At 39.9% G+C, this 19,979-nt stretch overlaps 2 protein-coding genes and 3 non-coding genes across 14 annotated transcripts in view; 4 read left to right on the top strand and 1 right to left on the bottom strand.

Annotated features, from left to right (window-relative positions):
• SLC18B1 (solute carrier family 18 member B1) overlaps positions 1-7,399 on the bottom strand; it is a 30,079-nt gene extending 22,680 nt beyond the window's left edge. The window contains exons 1-2 of one of the 10 annotated variants that reach the window (XM_045524759.2): positions 7,176-7,399; positions 65-204 (exon numbers count right to left, since the gene is read on the bottom strand). In XM_045524759.2, coding sequence (XP_045380715.2) covers positions 65-106 — 42 coding nt within the window. In that variant the 5' untranslated portion in view covers positions 107-204; positions 7,176-7,399. The other 9 variants (XM_045524756.2, XM_010965581.3, XM_010965582.3 and 6 more) reach the window with 9 other exon arrangements.
• A 207-nt stretch (positions 7,400-7,606) lies between these two features.
• RPS12 (ribosomal protein S12) lies at positions 7,607-10,314 on the top strand. The gene is made up of 6 exons (XM_010965586.3): positions 7,607-7,714; positions 7,847-7,897; positions 8,093-8,209; positions 9,153-9,255; positions 9,626-9,727; positions 10,144-10,314. The coding sequence occupies exons 2-6, from the start codon at positions 7,884-7,886 to the stop codon at positions 10,204-10,206; spliced, it is 399 nt and encodes a 132-aa protein (XP_010963888.1). The 5' UTR covers positions 7,607-7,714; positions 7,847-7,883; the 3' UTR covers positions 10,207-10,314.
• On the top strand, positions 8,424-8,496 carry LOC123619861 (small nucleolar RNA SNORD101). Its single transcript, XR_006728601.1, has one exon. It is a non-coding gene; the product is annotated as a small nucleolar RNA SNORD101 (small nucleolar RNA).
• Positions 9,470-9,546, top strand: LOC123619866 (small nucleolar RNA SNORD100). The gene has a single exon (XR_006728606.1). It is a non-coding gene; the product is annotated as a small nucleolar RNA SNORD100 (small nucleolar RNA).
• On the top strand, positions 9,885-10,014 carry LOC123619865 (small nucleolar RNA SNORA33). Its single transcript, XR_006728605.1, has one exon. It is a non-coding gene; the product is annotated as a small nucleolar RNA SNORA33 (small nucleolar RNA).
• Positions 10,315-19,979: the final 9,665 nt, after the last annotated feature.

Raw genomic sequence — 19,979 nt, 5'->3', positions numbered from 1 at the left:
AATGAAATATTTCAAAGGCTTTTTTAAAACATTAGTAGTTCATAAGGATATGAAAATGTCTTACCTCCGTGGGGAAAAAGGGTCCAAGGATAGAATAGCACATCATGGAACTGAAGTTAATGGAAGCTGCTGAAATCAGTACAAAAATCTGTTCTCTTGAAAGTCGCCTGGGGGTCTCCCTTACACTTCCTGGAGGGCCATCACCTTGAAGGCAAACACACTACAATTACAAATATGTAATTGGGGTTACTGATCGAAGAACAGAAATGTCATTTCTGTGCACGACGCACTCTGAAGATAACATTTGCTGAGCTAATGGCTATTTTGAATATAGCACATTTGATCAAATGTAATGCAATCTTTGTATATCACTACAATTTTCAAAATACATCACTTTCATTTACAAACTATTCCCTATTAGAATTTCAGTGCACAATTCATCAAACCGTGCGGTTTGCCTTCACCATAAGGCCTGTTTCTTTCACCTTTAATGGATTCCTTTGAGAAGGATGAGGCCACAGGATGAACTCCATAGGGTACTGTTCTCTGAAGTGTAACAGACCTTCTCAAGTTACTAGCTTCACATGCTATGTGAACTCGGTGTTTGAAGCACATCATGTTAGCTGTTTATTAATCATTCCAGGATACTATCAAAGTCAAGTGAAGTGTAAGTAAAAGAAAACAAGCCAAATCCTTCAACTGGAGAAATAGTACTTACAATGGTAGCTCCTGGGAAAACAAGCCCCATAAACCCATAAATCAGTACTTGTTTACACTCATTACTGGTCTTTTGCATCAATTATTTTAATACTTATTCCCACCATTTAATTTAAAGACACCAAGTCAATTACTCAGTTTCAAACAGCCAGTGAATCTAATTGCTACTTTTAAGTTGAATGGTTTTAAGAAAAAAGAAATTTAAGTAAGAAATATATATCTGAATTGCTCTATTTTTTCGGGAAGTTGCCATTGCTGTCTAGAAAAACAAAAATTTGTGCAGCATGAGGAAGTCTCAAGAATCATTGTAAAAATCTTGGTAGAGGATGAGGAAGGCAGCTGAGAGAAAGTTAAAGGCGGGGGACAACAGTGGATTTTCATGTGTCTAATGGCATACTGATTTGAATGCATTCTTAAACACAGTAATTAAAAGCAGAGCTACCGAGAGAAACTGTTAGAGACCGCACGCCACCCCAATGCTCAAATTTTAACCCCCTTGCAGAGAGAAAAGGCACGCTGACCCGAGCCCCAGGCCAGGTCCCCGTCTTTTCGAACCTCTCTCGGAAACAAATCAAGCTACCGCTACTTCAGTCGCTTTTAAAGAGACAGGACACAAGCCACCAAGGCGGGTCCAGCCGAGCTGCTCTTCTGTCACCTCCTGGGGGGAGCGGACCTTCGGGGTCTCCCGACGCCTCCATGAGCGGTACGAGGACTCCGGCGCCCCGGTTCCCGGGTCCAAGCCTGCGTCCCTGGACTCGAATTCGAACCAGCTGAAAAGCGGGCAGCGACTGCTCAGCCCGGCCCTGGCATCCTCGATTCCGTGCGGGTAGCGCCGCCCCGAGTTCCACGCAGCCTGGAGGACACCGAGGAGCTCTGGGGGGCGGGGGCGGAGCAAGGCTTTTTTTTTTTTTTTTTAATGCGGACTGTTAATGTCTACCACTTAGGATATGCTGTCCTTTTTTTCTGTAGGAGAACAACAACAACAACAAAGAGTCTATATTTCATATAGTTGAACCCTTTACCTTAAAATGAGCAAAATTTAGGAATACTAAAAGTGAGAAAGGAAGCTTATGTAGACATAGAAAATTTAGGGAATACCTAAAGTAAAAATACAAATGTAAATTAGAAAATTAGGTTCATACTGACCCTTTTTTAAGAGTGAGTTATTCTTCACAGTGGGTAACATAGAAATGAATTAACTGGACCAAACTTTGGATGCTTTTGGACATTTTTTTCTTCAAATATTTTTGTCTCATTCTCTTGACTCCTTATGGCACTGGAATTGCATATATGTTAGCATTATGTATTCAATTACATACATGTTAAACCTTTTGATTTTGTCCCACAGATCATTGCAGCTCTATTTTTTTCAATTGCTTTCTTCTCTCTTTTCTTCAAATTAGAAAATTTCAGATTGATCACACTTCAAGTTTACTCAGTCTTTCGTCTTCTCCAATCTGCTGCTAGCCCTTCCAGTGAACTTATTTCTCATATTTTATCTCAGTTCTCAAATTTCTACTTGATCCTCTTTCATAGTTTTTGTTGTCTCTATTTGTTCATTCATTATGAGAATTTTTTAAACATTTTTGAGCACATTTTTAGTAGCTGCTTTAAAATTCTTGACATTTTGAATCATCTTGGGGCCAGTTTCCATACATTGCCTTTTCTTTTTAGTGTGAATCATGTTTTCCTGTCTTCTTAGCATACGTGATGGTTCTGGATCATATCAAGGACATCATGGATGATACACTGCAGAGACTCGGGATTCTCCTGTATTGTTTTAAAGAATATTGTTTTTTTTTTTCTTTTTTAACTTCAGCGGTTAACCTGCCTTGATTCAAACTTTGTTTCTTAGGGATGAGAGGCAGCTGAATTCTCTGTGTATTTTGTTTAGCCTTAACTATGTTGCTTGGAGTCTGCCCCATGCACATGTAGTTCAGGGGCCAGTCAGAGGTTTAGCAGCATCTATACACAGAATATTGGTCTGTCCCTCTGCCATTTTCGGCAGCCGTGATTGCTCTAAACTCTTTCCTCTGGCTTTCAAGGCAGTAAAGCTGAGGACCTCTGACTATTAGTTGCCCCATGCGGCACTGATGGGATTCCCTCATGCTAAAAGCCATAAATGTGGGGATTCAGCCAGTGCCTTCAGGTAGTTTCTAAAAATTTTAGACTTATATTGATTATCTGCAAGAGGGTTAGTCTTGCAGAACCACTGTTAATTCATATTTGTTGTATGTTATTAAACTAATCATCTGTGATGGATTGGGCGGGAAAAAAAATCTTCATTTAGTCAGACAGCTAGGCAGATAGTTTGAGAAGCACTGACTTAAGAGACTTTGTAAAAGTTCCTGTAACTAAGATCCCTGGAACCATCCTGTTTCTACCATTCCCTGAACCTGATGGCTCAACAAACCCTTTTATTCTCTGAGCCAATCAGTAGCTTTCCAGTATATTCACTTTTTTAAAAATGTTGGCCAAAGGTTATTCTGTTGCATGCAAAGAACAACAATTGATATAATATTATCCAAATTTTCTATAATGCACATGCTTACTTGTCCTAATACAAAAAAGCAACAGCTGTCATTTACAAATAAAGAGCTCATCTACAACCTGGAGATAGAGAAGGGAAGCTGGCATCAGTGCCAAGTGGCTGAAGTCACATGATATCACCATTTTACTGATAAAGAAAAAGAAGTCATTTGCCAAAGGCCACAGAGTGAGCTGGAATTTGAACTCAGTTCAGCTGGGCCCCACCACCCCAAGATATAAAATCTTTCGAGCGTATGAACTAGTTTAACTTCTGTTCCCAGCTCTGGTATTTCAGGGAAGCTTTCTGCAGTTCAACTCAAAGATCTTTTCTAGCATTTAATCTGTTCTACATCCCCTTCTTCTTTGATATCTGTCATAGGTTGAATTGTGTTCCCTAAAAATACATATGTTTAAGTCCTAGCCCCAGCACCAAATATCAAGACCTTATCTGGAAATAGTTGTTCAAGATGTAATTAATTAAGACGGGGTTATACTGGAGTGGGGTGAGTCCCTACTCCACTATAACTGGTATCCTTATAAAAAGGAAAAAATTTGGACGCAGGGACAGATATGCACAGAGAACATCAGATGAAGACTGGAGTTATGTTGTCACAAGCCAAGGAATGCCAAAGCATACCAACATTGCTGGCAAACTTCAGAAGCTAAGAGAAAGGTATGGAGCAGATTCCCGCTCACAGCCTAGAACTAACCAACCCTGCAGACACCCTGATTTCAAACTTCTTGCCCTCAGAACTCTGAGACAATAACTTTGTTGTTTAAGCCACCAGTCTGTTTTTTAATTGGAGTATAGTTTACAATGTTGTGTCAATTCTGGTGTACAGCATAATGTTTCAGTTATACGTATACATACATATATTCGTTTTCATATTCTTTTTCATTATAGGTTACTACAAGATATTGAATAAAGTTCCCTGTGGTATACAGTAGAAACTTGTTTATCTATTTTATATACAGTTAGCATCTGCAAATCTCAAACTTCTAATTTATCCCTTCCAACCCCCCTTCCCCACCAGTAACCATGTTTGTTTTTCTATGTCTGTGAGTCTCTTTCTGTTTTGTAAATAAGTTCATTTGTGTCATTTTTTTTTTTAGATTCCACATATAGGTGATATCATATGTTTTTTTTCTTTCTCTTTCAAGCCACCAGTTTATGGTAATTGTTATGGCAACCCCAGCAAACGAATATAACATCTATACTTAGATGATTCAGAAACCTACATTTCTACTGCCCTTTTTCGGCATAACACTGCAATATTCCCTTTCTCCATTTATGCAACTTTTTAGCACAGTAAGGGAGAGCCAGTCATATTATTGCCAAATGTGAGATGTAAAGTTATCTCTGAATTCTGTGATTTCCTTCCCACATTTGGGCAATCATCCAAATGGCTGAAGTGTTAGAAGCTTGAGCTTTTAAGTCAGCTGGGCTCAAATATCAGCTTCCACATTTAATAGCTATGTGATCTTGGGCAACTCTCTAAGCCTGGGTTTCCTTCCCTGTGAAAGGGGGCTAATACCACCAATACCATATCGAGTCTCAATGAGGATCAAGGGAGAAAATATATGATAACACTTGAAGTGCTCAACAAGAATACCAATTATTTTCATTATTGTTTCTAAAACAAACTTCAGAATTTATTTATTTTTCCTCTGTATTTCAGATGCACATTATGTAAGTATCATAATCTGCAGGTATAAGAGTGACCCTAGCCTTTAAGCTCTATTTAATTTGTCTTCCACTTTTGTCAATATCTAAAGTTGAGAGGAGATGAACTAGGAGAATCTATATTACAGAATCCTTAAATCACCAGTGTGCCCTTTAACTTCATCCCCGGGATTAGAACTGGTCATATAAGTAGAACATCAAAAACAAACAAACAAAACCCACAAAAACTACAAAAAACAAAAAATAAGCTCAGAGAGAAAAAAATGTGACAATGAATATATATATATGTTCATATATGACTGAAAAATTGTGCTCTACCCTGGAATTTGACACAATATTGTAAAATGATTATAAATCAATAAAAAATTTAAAACAATAACAATAATGAGGTGGATTTATGACTGGAGGGATAGAGGGATGGATAGATGGAAGTATGATAAGCCAAGTCTAGTAAGTTGTTAATGGTAGAATCTTGGTGGAGGATATAGAGTCATGTACTGAATCTTAATTCTTTCAGCTTTGCCATGTGTTTGAAAATTGTCATAATAAAATCTCTTAGTAGTGGTTATCCACAGAGGATGGGATGACAAAAGCTTTCACTAACTCTGTGTTTAAATTTTTTGCAATTATATAATTAAAGAAAAATGAAAATAATTCTTTTTAAAGCTACATGAAACTGTCTTCACCAGTGACATCACCAAACTATTCACTGAATTACTTTTCATGTTTGAAATTTACATTAGGCCATGCTAAAAAACAAAACAAAACAAAAAAAAGTAGCTCCAATTCTAAGAAGGGAAGTTTGAAACTGATAGGCATTCATTAAGGTGAAATATTAAGGCCTATGATACTCGGGGCTACAGAATAAATTATGAGCTCCTAAAAAGACAAAAGCCAAGTCAGTGTTGGATGGTACTACACTGGAAAAATAGCATATGCTAAAAGGTGCTTAATCATTATTCTCCTGTATAAATACGTTGTTTGGCAATGATTATTTTCTCATTTATATTTCCCAAATCTTTACCAAATTTTGTGCCTCCTCCGTAAGATTTGGAGGGGGGTGAGGCGTGTGGTTAGAAATCTACTAATATGTTTAGCATATTAACTTTTATTAACTTTAGATGAAAATTTGCTGAAACACTCATGTTTCAAAAATACAAATGTGTTAAGGTAACTTTCAACAAAGACAAAGAAGCATCCATGGCTCTGTCCTTATTCTTTTCTTCACTTAAAATAATTTTTTATTTTTATTATTATTTTTTTTTTTGAGCCAGTTTCAAATGTTGACTCGAGCCCTAAGTCCTTCTCTTACCTTTCCACATTAACCCCACTTAGTACATCCACTGTGGCCTTTAGGTTGTCTCATCTTTGGCTCAAAGCTTAATCCCACATCACAAACATGAAATCAGCAGGAATAAACATTCTCATGTTTATAAAACTCGGCAGCTTTTTTTTTTTTTAAAGCAAAAGCTCAGTAGTTAAATGAACAAGTAAAGTGAACAACTTTTTAGGATGAGGTATGGATGGAAGGAAGCAGGTTCATCATTTTTAAAATGAAAACTTGAAAGCTAAAAATGAACAATATCAATCTATTAAAATTACGGTTTATCACTCTTCTGGTTAACTCTACCTCACACTCTTGCCACTCACTTTAGTTTTCTTCACAGCAGTCAAAGAATCTAACAGTACCTGTTTTGCTCTTCGCTGTTCACTCTATACGTAGTGCTGGCACCTATCAAACGCTTAATAATTGCTAACTGGCTTGGTGACTTGTCAAGAGAAGAAGTTAAAGCTGAGAAAAAGGACTGTACTGATTACATTCGGCTGTATTTCATGTATGTGAGTTGGAAATGCGGGTGGGGAAAGGCCAATCAACGTAAAACTCAAAATGTTGCTTCCCGGCAAAGTCAGAGTTAAAACTGACAGTCAGGTTCCACTCCTAACTCTGCTAGTTCTGGACGGCGAAATTGAGGCCGGATTTTTCAAAGCCTACATTTTCCTAGACCCTATCCCTCTGTCCACCTGTTGAATCTCCATTTAGGCGGGAGTACGAATTCAGGGAACAACTTAGTGTTTAAACCGAAAAAAAACCCCTCCATTTAGAACAACTACACTAGGAAACCGTAGCCAGCCACCTGGCGGGCGTTCCACTTAACAAACTCGCCGGGAAAGTGGAATTTGCGAAGTGCTGAGAATTAGCGCAAACGTGTTGGCTTTCGTTTCATGGAAAGACATACATACACACCTACGAGGATCACTCACAGAGTAACACATTCACGGACACTCAGAGCGAGTTAGAAGCCAAGGGAGAGAGTACGCCGCTCAGGAAGCCCAATCAGTGGGGTCGACAGGAAGCTACAATTACGGTGTGCATGCTAAGAGTTAAAAGCCGTTTCTACCCAGCCAGGGGCCGGAGGCCTGAAGAGACTATGGAGATAGGAGCGTTTGGCTCTTCTCGCGCTCCGTAGAACGAGCTCTCTGGGCCTCAGCAGGCCACGCCCCAGGCAGGGAACGGCTTTAGGAGGCTGCCCGCGTTAGTGCCTGTTTCGCAGAGCCAATGACCGGCCGAGCAGCGTCAGAAGAACAGTAGGACCCCTACCTTAGAACCGCCTCAATCCGGAAACAGAAATTCTCGAAGCCCGGCACTACCAGAGCCAGCTCTTTCGTGGAAGGGAATGCACATGCGCCTAGGGGGGGTCCTGGGACACCCTTAAATACCGTCTTGCAAGCGTGCTGGTCCTCTTTCCCTGCCGCCGCCGAGTCGCGCGGAGGCGGAGGCTCGGGGTGAGCTAAGGGAAGGGAGGTGGTTTCAGAACGTGGCTCGGCGTTTTTTGGCTATAGGACTATTTTTGAGTATCTGGGCCTAAACTGAGTCGTTTGGTTAACCAGTGTCTTTGGTTTTTTTTTGCATTGTAGTGCATTCAAGATTCGGCTCCACCCGTAACCCACCGCCATGGCCGAGGAAGGGTGAGCCCAGGGCCGGGGTCGTGATGCGGGCCGGGTCTGGGCCGCGTGTGGGCCGCGAGTCGGCAGCGCGGGCTCTGGGTCACTCGTGGCGCTCAAAGCGGCGTTTGACCTACCTCGCCGTTGGCTGCCGAGTCTGAGGTTCTAGATGGCATGCAGGTAGCGTAATGATTGTTTTAATATTTTCTTACGTTTTAGCATTGCTGCTGGAGGTGTAATGGACGTCAATACTGCTCTACAAGAGGTGCTGAAGACCGCCCTCATCCATGATGGCCTAGCACGTGGAATTCGCGAAGCTGCCAAAGCCTTAGACAAGTACGTGTATCAGTCTCAATACTGTGGGGTGTTGGAACCGGAACAAAACTGCAGCCAAGGGAAGAAAGCGTGAAGTTCATGATGTTAGCACAAAAGTTCTGAATGACATCCGTTCTACAGGAAACCTAGGAAAAGGTATCAACTAAGATCTCTAGTGGACCACTCTAAGTGTGTGTTTGGAATGGGGATGAGTACTTAAAAGTAAAACTACAGTGTTTGAATGATGACTTAAATTGTCGGATACCCCTTCACTCCTTTTATGAGTGAAAGCTAACAGTCTGACAAACCTGTAGGTTGTGGGGCTGATTTCATGTTATCCAGAGAACAGATAGGAACCTTCATTTAACATTTTCTAATTTTGAGTTTCTATGTTAATGAGATTTCAAGGTACTGTTTATTGCAGGAGCATTTGGGCTTTTACGTGAACCTCGTGTATTTACAGTAGCTGTGAAGATGAATGTGAAAGTAGGATAGTTGGGAATTTATTCGGTTTGGTTTTTGGGCTAGTTACATAGGCAGAGCAACTGCTGTGAATTATTTGAGCTGAATTTAAGTGCCCTTTAAGGGTTACTGAGCCAGGTGAATTTAAGTCAGTTCAATTCCCTTTGGCGTGGACTGGCCAGTTTGATCCAGTGGAAACAGCACTCCTTGTTTGAAGGTACCTGGCACGAATTTCTTGGACTATTTGTACCTTGAAAATACTGCATGGTAGTAAATGTCTGAGCCGGTAATGGGGAACGAATTGATGAACTAGGTCCTACGTATAAACTTGGTATTTTCAGGAGTTTCGATAAGTGAATTAAATACACAGCCTGTGGCATCTGCAACAGACTGAAAATGGGTGTGCTGCTTGCGTTTTGGCCAGTGTAGAGATGACTTACAAAGTGCGGAGTGGTGGATTTAAACCTGAATTTCAGCTTCTCTTGTTTGATTTGCATTTCAGGCGCCAAGCCCATCTTTGTGTGCTTGCATCCAACTGTGATGAGCCTATGTATGTCAAGTTGGTGGAAGCTCTTTGTGCTGAGCACCAAATCAACCTGATCAAGGTAAGTAATCCATCTAATTTGGTTTACCCGAACTGTTTCGATATCTTAGCTTAATGACAGTTGGGCCAGTTAGGGTCGTGTGTCCAGCTTTCTGTGGGTGTGAAAAATACCACAGACTTGGCATTATGGGCCATGCTAAAGCTAAAGCAGCATTTTATTGAACATTTTCTTTATAGAACAAAACTTAGGTAGAGTGCTGATAGGTGGGCTTGGTGCTGTACATGATGACAACTGGCTCCCTCTACTGAACTGCTGTGAGGAAACTGCCATGTCACCCTATCTGATTACAGCTGCCTTTCATTTAATGTATTGTCAGTAGCACAACTGCCTATTAGTGTGGTGATGTGTTTTTTTTTATTCCTTCCGATAGGTTGATGACAACAAGAAGCTAGGGGAATGGGTAGGTCTCTGTAAAATTGACAGAGAGGGAAAACCCCGTAAAGTGGTTGGTTGCAGCTGTGTGGTTGTTAAGGTAAGTCAGTATTTGGGGTGAAGGCTGTGCTGGATGACCATGCTTAACTCCGTAATGCGTTTAGGTAGTAACATAAGTCAGGAACACCTTAAAAGCAAAACGTGTGATTCTCAACAGATCTAGAAAGTTTTCTAGAAAAGGGAAATAAGCCGTAATTAAGCCAGCCAAAGAATCTGCTTACCTGAATGTGTTTCTGCAGAAATTTAGAAAATGCTGGCAATAGGAAAGCCATGTTACGAGCCTTAAAGACATTGAGGTCATTAAGGTCCCTGAAAATGGCTACAAGATATTTTAATGATGAGAAGCATTTTCATGAGACATGTGCTAGGTTTTTTTTTTTTTAAGCTTCACTCTAACTAGAGCTAACAATTTAGTGGAGTTTCTAAATTAGTAAAATCGCATATGATTTTTTTTAGGACTATGGCAAAGAGTCTCAGGCCAAGGATGTCATCGAGGAATACTTCAAATGCAAGAAATGATCAAATAAAAAAACTGGGCTCTTGTTTCTCATTTCTGTTCTTTGGGGGGAGGGCAGTAACATAAGGTCCCTGTTAACGAAGGACAAAAGATAAAAAATCATGGACGTATGCTATTTGTCTCCTGGTTTCTGAATGACAGCCTGTTATCCCAACCAGTTACTTGAGTGTTGGCAGTTAGGACAGCCTAAGCAAACGTAGGCTTAACAGTAATATGCTAGCAACAGCCAGGGGTTCTTTCTTGGGTGAGGACGTTCATCAGTATGGCTGGGTCAACCTAGAAACTGGAGAAATGAGTTGAGGCTAGTCAAGTGGGTGTCAGTAATTTAGAACTCTGTTCCCACAGCAGTCAATCTAAGACAAACATGGGCAGATTAGATTTAGGCTATGGGACTCAAGAAGGTAGGTACATGATGTTGGGAGTGCTTATGCACATGCCCATTAGGAAAGGTCATGGTGTCTTCATTTACCTAAATGTTAGACACAGAAGCAAGATATGCTTCCAAGACTAGTGTGCTCGAGTCCATGAGAATCTTAGCAGGGAGGAGAGTAATAATGACCCATTTATTTCAAGCTTGAATCAAGTTGGGTTTGTTGGTATGAGTATGAAGTGCTGAGCCTGCTAGTACTAATGGAAGTCTTTAACTTGGAATCTGGTAAATTGCTAACCGGAGTCCTTTTAATTTCTCCTAGTTTTCCAGTTTTCATGTAGCTTCAGGGCACACGTGAAGCTTGAACTTGAGCCAGGTCTGGTTTTAAATATTTGTATGGAGTGTATGCATCTTGGGAATTTGCAAGTTTAAGTCCTCCAAGATGTCTGACATCTTAATGTCACTAAGGATTGATTGTCAGCGTGGTGTATTACACACTGGAGTGAATGCCTCATGTAAACTCTAGAGCTAGCTTTACAAAACAAGTCCATCTAGGGGTAACCTGTTGCCATTAAATGTCAACCTAAGCTATTTGGCTTTTATAAAGAAAATGATTTCAATTCTAGTTTCCCAGTATCAGCATTAAAAATTTTGAGTCAATTCTGTATTTGGTGCTGCTTGAACTGTTAATGCAGTAGGAAAAACACGTATATATTTTAAATTACCTGAAGTTTTTATGTTTATGGGAAATTACATAATTGAGGCTAGGGAAAATGGCAGTTTGATTACAGCAAAATATATGCATTTCCATATATTAACTCACTGGTCCCTTTTTGAGATGAGTGTTGGGAAAATTTTGTGAAGCTATTCTGTAACCTAAATATTCTGACATGGAATTTGACTAGCATTGGTTTTTGACATTTCCTTATTTGCTATCACCTGAGCTACAAAATACAAGAATTTTCTACCTTTGACCCTATCTTAACAGTAAGTATGCAACTGTTCATTGATGAAATCATACTACTCAACCGTCTCCATCCTTAACACTTTTTGTTAATGTTTTTCTGGCTTCTGTCCTGGAATGTTAATACCAGGACTTCTTTGTGGTCAAACAGTGGCTCTACTCCTTTTGACCTCTTGCTTAACTTTTAGAAAAGGTATATCTGATCTATACTTGTGACTTGCAACACACTTCCTCAGGCCATTTCTCCCTCTTCCCACCCTTTCCATTGTAACAGTTCCAGAGTTCAGGCTGTAGTCCTATGTATTAATCTTGAGGCCTGCCTGGAACATTCTTCTACTTCAGTCCTTTTTGTCCTTTGTCTTTGATCAGCTGTAGACCATGATGTGTGCTACACAGCACCCCATGAAAAACAACCTCTCTGATGTGGCAATTTTATTACTTTCCCCTTAAAGTCATGTTTTTGGTGAGAGGAAAGGGAAGGGCTGTTGAGCAGTTAGTGTGTACCAGGCTCTGCACCAAGTATTTACTTATGTCTTTGTGTTACTTATTACCAATTTCCCTAGCCAGAGCCTTCTGGCATCTTGTGCTCCTACCTTGTTTTTTACCTTGTTTTGCAGCCCATAGACTCCAGGTTGCACTGGCCTCCCAAACTGACTTCCTGCAGTGAGTCCACTGCCCATTTAAGTTTTTCATCCATGCTGTTCAGTTGCAAGTGAAGTGTTGGTGAGCTTTCCTCCACAACGTTAGGTGGTTCTGCTGCTACCTGAAGTGCCTTTTCTCTATCTGGCAATCATCAAAACCCAGATCAGAGAAATGTAAGTTTAGCCTTACAGTTATGACTTGCCTATATAGTTTGAGGGAGCCCATCCATGCTAAAGTGCCAGGGCAGAAGCGGGCATCTTCATTTTTACTGAGGAAGATAGTCAATCCTTCATGTACCTAGAACATACCTAAGCCAAGCATTTGATACTGTTATGCTCACATGGGCAACAAGACTTGTGCATCCTTGTAAACTTTGCTGCAAGAAAACCTAGCCAAATCCATTTTATTTCTGTTCTTAACTTTCAAATTTTTTGCCTGGACCTGATTTTATTAAATTTTTTATTACATGTATTTTTTGTAAGCCAGTTTAAAAAAGTGAATCCATAGAAAAATTGTAAAAAGGCTGTGGTAAGTTGGTATCAATTAAAAACTAGGAATTGACCATTTTATCTAACCTGCTTTTTCTAGTCAAGGGGGCAAGCCGGCAGAGGGTGGTATTTGTTCTGCTGATAGAACCTTAACCAGAGGCAATGAAGTAAGAAAGGTCTGGCTTTGGAGAGGAAGGGCAAAGAGAAGGAATTAGTGGAAGCGGGTATCAGAAGTTAATAGTTCAGAAAGTTTTTCTGCCCAGCCTAAACATTTCTAACTGGATTATTGAGGCAATGAAACCATTATATGGGCAGAGGTGTTACAAGCCCTGGACAAATGTGGGAACATCTGTTAGTCTGACTGAAGGTATTCAGAGCTTGCTTGTGCTTAGAATATTCTTTAAGCCCAACTCTATAGGTATCTAAAAAAATTCAAGCTTTAAATGGAGCCGGAATTTTCTTTTTAGATGAGTATACAGAGTTGGGCTTAATATGTTGAGCACAAGCAAGCTTTGAGTGCCTCTTCCTGCACTCTACCCACAGAGGAGGAAGGAGGAGAAGTGAGATCACAGCCTTCACCTCTCCAGGCTGAGGATGGGGCATTGCCTTCCCAGCTGAGCTCCTCAGAAAGCCCAATCCACAAGGCAGCTGTTTCAGTAGCAGTAATTTCTGGCAAGAAAATGGAGGCATTGTTGTTGGGCTATAGAGATGCCCAGGAGAGGCCACCAGGCTTTCCCAGCCTCACAGAGATCCTGTTCGGTGACGTCTGATTGATTGCTGGGGGCCAGGGGGCAGAAGGGTGGTTGTGGTCAAAACTGATGATTGATCTTAGAGGGTGATCAGATATTAGGACTTGGGCAACGTAAATATTAACACATTAGTGTTCAGAAGGACTGGTGGTACCTGTGCTCCTCGGGCAAAGTTAAAGACTTTCAAACGTGGCTTGCCCTTCAAATAGCATAAGCATAAATTATTTAAAACTGCTCTATCACAAGTGAAATGCTTCAGCCAGCTTTTTATCTAAATCCTACAGAGCAGAGTCCCCAGTATGCTGATGAAAGTTGCGTCACAATCTGGCTTTTGCTTGGAAGAGCTTAGAAATGAGGGTGATGGGTGACCCCTAAGGCTTCTTGAGACCTAAAGAGGCAATTTTCTAAGTTCTCTCGTAGTTTGTATGAACATCTCTTAAAAGTGTCTTGGGTTGTTTTGTTTCATATTCACTGACCATCTTCACATTCCTAATTTGATTTCAGTAGCAAGTTGGCTTTGGGAAAGGAATGAACCAGAGGAGAGACAGAAGTGCTCTTTATAGGAAGAAGGTGAAACTCAAGTTTTCTCTTTATGAGATAATCTGAATTGTGAAACATGGAAGTGGGGGGACCCTGGTGGGACCCTGTGTGCCAACCCCGGGAGGTTCTGTTAACCTTGCATTTCTGATGATAAAATGGGGGAGAAAAGTCTTAAAGCAATTCAGAACAACGTCCGTTAAAAGAACTCATTTATTGGCCAGTTGCAAATGGAAGAATGGTTATAGCTGTAAGTATATTTACCACAGAGCTAGACTTTAGTTGGTTGAAGGAGGGGAATGATTAAAATGTGATACCCTGCATAATGGGATCTTATGGTGCCATAAAAGTGGACAGCATGGAAAATATTTGTTAGTATATTTTTAAAGCAATATTCAAAATATGTACCCTAAGACCACATTTTGTAAAACAAAAATGAAATGAATATAAGGGTGCATGCCTGCAGAGAAGAGAAGTTGGAAGGACATAAATCAAGGTTTTAATGGTGGTTTCCAGGAAGGTGAGTATTCTGGTTTTCCTTTTGCTTACTTGTTTTTCTTTTTTCAGTAATGTATTGCTTCTGTAGTAAAGAAATGAAATAATGGTACAGGACATCCTTGGGGTTGATTTTAAGTAACAATATAAAGTCTAAAAATTTTTGTTTTGTGCGTAAGTAAATTTCTCTCCTTGCCTAGTAAAATAGCACTTGGAATAAAACAGGGTAGCTTAAAAAGAGTGAATTCAGACGTAGCCAGCAGAGGGCAGTAAGAAGCTAGTGTCAGAGGGACCCATCAGTGGAAAATAAGCCAAGATTAGCGCTGACTATGGCAGGCTCCCCTTGGGAAAAGTTTCTTCTCCCATTCCTTGAAGATTGTTGGGCTTCAGTTTACTACTTCTGGTTGCATTTACTTTTTGCCTGGATAATGCAGAATCTACACCCCCTAGCTGGTGAGGTCATTTCACCATGTGCTTTGGGAGTTTGTCCGTAGAGATGACTATAATTATTTTATATGCAACTAAGAAATTGAAACTCTGCAACATACTCCTAGGGAAAAGGTTTAGCTCTGATAGTGGATTGTATGTTTTTTTTTTAGGCCCTTTCCCTTCTACTGTATTGAGAATTTGTCTGGAGCTACCTAAAGGCCAAAAAGTTTCAGAGTGGGCCCATTCTGGAAAATGGGCATAATTTGTTGAGTACCAAGGCAACAGCCATGCTTTGGAGATTTAAAACAGTGCTGCTCTCTGGAGACACTGACTTTGTTCTGTCCTGCACTGTATCTCCGGGGCCTAGAATAGTGCTTGGTGTGGTCGGCACTCACGTGTTTTCTGTTGGATGAATAGATTTGAGCTGCCTGTTTGTTAGCTCATTTGGGGGTTTTCTTCTCAGGCTTAAACTCCCCGGCCTCTTTGACACTTTAATTTCTCATGTTCCTTTTTTTCTGGCAATAAAAGTGAATCTCTCAAGCTGGGCCTCTTGTAGACAAGAATAGTGCCAAGCTGTCTCCACTTCCCTTCCCTCCAGCTCCACTCTTGGGAGCAGGGCAGAGAAACATATCCTGTCACAATATGGGGCACATAGCTCTAAGAGTCTGAAAAAATAATTTTAAAAGCCATTATGAGATCTGGGAACAGTAAAAAGCATGTGAATTCAGGGGAACTATTTTTACACTGGTAATTTCTTTTTTGAAGATTATTTATTGAGACACATGCCAACAGCACAGTATTGTATGAATGATGTGAATTAAATCTTACACAAATGTGGTATTTGTCTTTTTATTTTTCCTTCCAACTCAACTGCCCCCAACTAAAATTTACAAACAGATGTAAAAATCCTGTTTGTACCTGATTGGCTTGTTAGAGAAATACGGGGTAACAGGCCTGTGATATTTCCCAGTGCTGCCACCGGGTTAAAAGGAGCAAAATGCACATAAAAAACTAAATATGAGATCCGTAAAGGGAAAATAAAATATTAACATACAAAATGCTGCAAATTAAAAACCCTGTCTTTTTAGATTTGATGTTCGGCTACATTTAGTGAGTTCCAGGGGTCAGCAGATGTTTTGCTAAAGGGGTGTGTGTTGTGTCTTGTTGGGAGGTGGTGCTTACCCATACGTGGATAATAAAGTGATGTAGTTATGCCATTATTTCAGGAGGGCGCACATGTATAATTTTTAAAAAGAAATAAAACCTCTACCCCTACGCACAAGCTGCTTTGTGAAATAAAGTTATTCAGCTCCAAATTTCTGTCATGTAAAGAGTGTAGAAATTTTACTCAAGTAAACATGAAAATGATAATGTGAATGATGTAAATGTGAAAAAGCAAAGTTCAGAGCCCTGTGTGGAAGGAACAATGTAGTTTTTTAGATTTTTAAATCCCTGTGATCAAAGCATAAAAATTAGGCTCCTTATAACCCTTACTGGTGCCGAGTGTTGTCCAGTGGAGTGAGGCTCATTCAGAGCATTCCTGGTTGCGCTGCTGCCATCTGGAGTCCTGGGGAATAGGTCACAGGGCAGAAGGAGGTCTAGCTAACAATCGGTCACAGTTGGAAACTTTCCTTTTGGGTGGTAGTTAAAGCAGCTAAGAAATGAGGTGGTCTTCAAAGAAACTGTTTCGATAAAAGCGCTGAGTGCATTTCTACTGTCAGCAGTAGAACAGCAGGCAGCAACAGTTCCTTTAATGAAGCAGAAACCTGCCTGTCCAATGAGTCCCAGGACCCTCCAGCTTCATGACCATTTACAAGTAAGAGGGCAGCCTATTTATGGCAAATTAAAGTATGTTTTAAAAGCAAGCAGTATTTCTGAAGGATTGGGGAGAGAAGAAGAGAAAGACGTGAGGGGAGCAGGGGAGGAGATGAAGGAGGAAGAGGGGAGGGCGAGAAATGATATTTAAGTTATTGTAAACTAGTACAAAGGATTGATTTATTTACTCCACACATTTTCTTCAGTTAAAAAAAAATCAGCACCTTTGATTTTGGAAGGTCAGCATTCACTTAAGTATTACAGTTCATCAGTTGAAAACAAGTATAAGTGAGTTGAGTATTAGTTGACCAGTCCTACTTTCATTGCATCGGGTAGAACCCCAGTAGTTGTTTTGCCTGGTCAGTCTCAACTGAAATGGTCTTTTACTCAAGAGAAAGTGCTCACAGTCATTGCCAGTCCCCAGGCTTGTGCTTGTGTATTGAGATTTTTTCTCAAAGCAGCGAAATAAAATATTTTATCCTTCCCATACAGTTTAACTTTACCTATCTAGTAAGGCATTCAAATTTGGAAATTAACAACCAGTTTGGATAAGAGATGCAAACTTATGTTTGAGGGAAAAATACATTTAGTAACATTTATATTGGCCTATCTAAACTGGAAAATAAACAACCAACATAGAATCTTCCCAACACAGAAACAACATGTATCAAAAAACTCCTGTGTCGAGTTGAGTGGAAGAACATGTAAACTGTTCCTTTAACTCTATAATTCTGATTGCTTGATTTTAGCTTTCACTTTGATCATGAGAGTTAATTGTGCAAAGGAACAATAGACACTTTTCTTTTATATTAACATTCTGCTATCCTAGGCAGTTCCCAAACTGCTTCGTGTTTGACTTTAGTCCTTTGAGGAGGGTTTACCAGGAAGGGGTGGGTTCTTATGCAATACTGGGTTTTATTTAAGACTCATCATTTACTGTAAAAAAAATTGTATTTCTGTGATACTTATCACGATTACCTCTCAAAGGTAGCTTATTGCTAAATGATACACAGTTTAGGAAGTTGAACTATTACAGTTTTCTACATAGTGACACAAGTGATACTCTTTAGTACTGTCACCTGAAGTCATCATCAGTGGCAATTGTGGTAAATTATTTTCTGGAGTCGGTAACTACCTTGCCTCTTTTATCATTACCGGTTGTGTTATTTTCTAGAAGTAACTATGTGGGCTGACCAAAGTGGCCTTGCTGCTTTCTTCCTGTCCTTCTGGAGAAGATGCTGTCTCTTACCTGGGTTGAACTGGGCTGGGAGTTTAGGCCTGATATGACAGGAGTCTCCCTTTGCAGACTCTACTTACAGTTAGAATCTGAATTTTTCAGATGGAAGGACCTGAAAAATAATCTTATTTGATTCCCTCATTTTCCAGCTGAAAGACAGAGCCCCCCAATCCCAGGATATGCTCCAAGAAGCCTTTGGACTCATGGGTAAACCGATTATAGGATTTGTCATTTTGTTGAGAAGCAAAATATTCTGTATTTAATATTTGTGGAAGGAATACACTTTGTAAGTTGAGGTGGGTGTATTGGCGAAGAATATCAGGGGTGAGGACAGCAGACACGCTTTGAGTCCAGAAACACTGAAGTGCCTGAGAAATAAGCTGTCAGGGACAATTCATTGGCTTCCGCAGGAGGCATGTATAGAGGTGGAAGAATGTTTATACAAAGCCAAAATGGACAAGCTTCATCTCCCACAGGCCACCATTTGCAGTGCTGTGCACTTCGAGTTTGTGTAGTGTTTTCCTGATCTGCACTTGTTCCATTTAATCCAGGCCACCAGCAGTGATGCAGAAAGGTGAGGTATCCAGAACTAAGGCTCTACAACAGAAAGCTTGTTGGGTCCCCAGTACACAGGAGAACTGCCTAATCCAAGGACATGCCTGTAAAGAGAAGGGAAGACAAGGGGAGTCATTTGTCCAGAAGGAGTGATTTGAAGATAACCTGTCTCAAAGTGAATAATGAGGATATATTTTACAAAAAATTGCAGCTAGCTCTTTGCCTTGCCATTAAATAAAGTGAATAAATTAGTCTTAATTTTCAGAAGCAGTTGTAAATGCCTTTAAAGAGGCTGGCTGTAGTTGGTTGGAAGGGGAATTGGATTTTTTAAAAATAATCTGGATTAGGTACCCATTCTTCTGAGACACTGTGGGCAGAATATTGCTAATGTTTGCAGAGAAGAAACTGCTTCTTAAGGATCTCTTTAAGATGAATGAGCATAAGACGTGGTTTCTCAGCCTAGACTCAAATGCAGTTCCTATCCTTAAAAATCTGGGCGGAAAATTGCATTAACACACCAGTGTAATAACAAAAAATTGATTTATAGGATTAAAAAGAGCAAAGGGAAAACTTTTTGAGATATAGAACTCTGGTGGGTATGATTTTCAGATTCTGAAATTTAGAAATGAAAAGAAATTTTGAAGTTACTTTATTTTCTTATATCTGTGCTTCAGTAAAATTTCAAAGTAAAACTAATTTCTGTTGTTAGCTTTTGTCTTCCACTTACTTCCCTGTGAATGTTTCAAAATTTGGATTCATTGGAGAACAATTTCCTGAGATACTTTAGATAAAATTAAAATGCAGTATATGATTGCTATTTTTAGTCTTTTAAAATGTTTTATTTATGTTTCCATTGTACAAAACAGATCATTAAAATTTAGGTAATACGAAAACAATACTCAGAAAAATCAGAACTACCTACCAATTTAAAAACTTCTCTAAAATAGCTTCACTCTAAAACATTGAATTTAAAATTATTATGGCATTGCCATATTGAATAAAATTGGTTTTAAACTACTGGCTTAAAACATTTTATAAAAGTGCCAACAGTCTCTGGCTCATGTTTTTATCCAATTCCGCTTCTTTGATTCCCCTTTGAGGGTCATTTGGTTACATTCTGTGCAGTGAACAGGAGGTGGCAGCATGACTTCAGCTGCTGGAAAAGAAGTGCAAATGAACCCCTTCTGAGGAGAAAAGGTTGGGAGCTGGGGAAGAGCAGAGTTACAGCAGCAGGTGCTACAATGTGTCTAGCAAGCAGGATACACAGGAAACAAATGTGAAATAAAACTGTTTAATGCCTCTGAATGCTGCAGAATTTTACGCACATTTTCCAGAGTAATAGCCCCTTCCCTTGTAAAAACGAAATGGGTCAGATGTTGAGATTTTTATGGGATTTAGAGAGCTGTACATGCCTGACAAAGAACTTGGCTCTACAGCCGTGGGATTTCTAATCTCTATTTTTTATGGAATAGTAATCTAAATACACTGGACACT

The sequence above is a fragment of the Camelus bactrianus genome, chromosome 8 (genome assembly GCF_048773025.1).
Source record: "Camelus bactrianus isolate YW-2024 breed Bactrian camel chromosome 8, ASM4877302v1, whole genome shotgun sequence".
Taxonomy (NCBI): domain Eukaryota; kingdom Metazoa; phylum Chordata; class Mammalia; order Artiodactyla; family Camelidae; genus Camelus; species Camelus bactrianus.
This window is presented reverse-complemented; position numbering and strand designations above follow the sequence as displayed.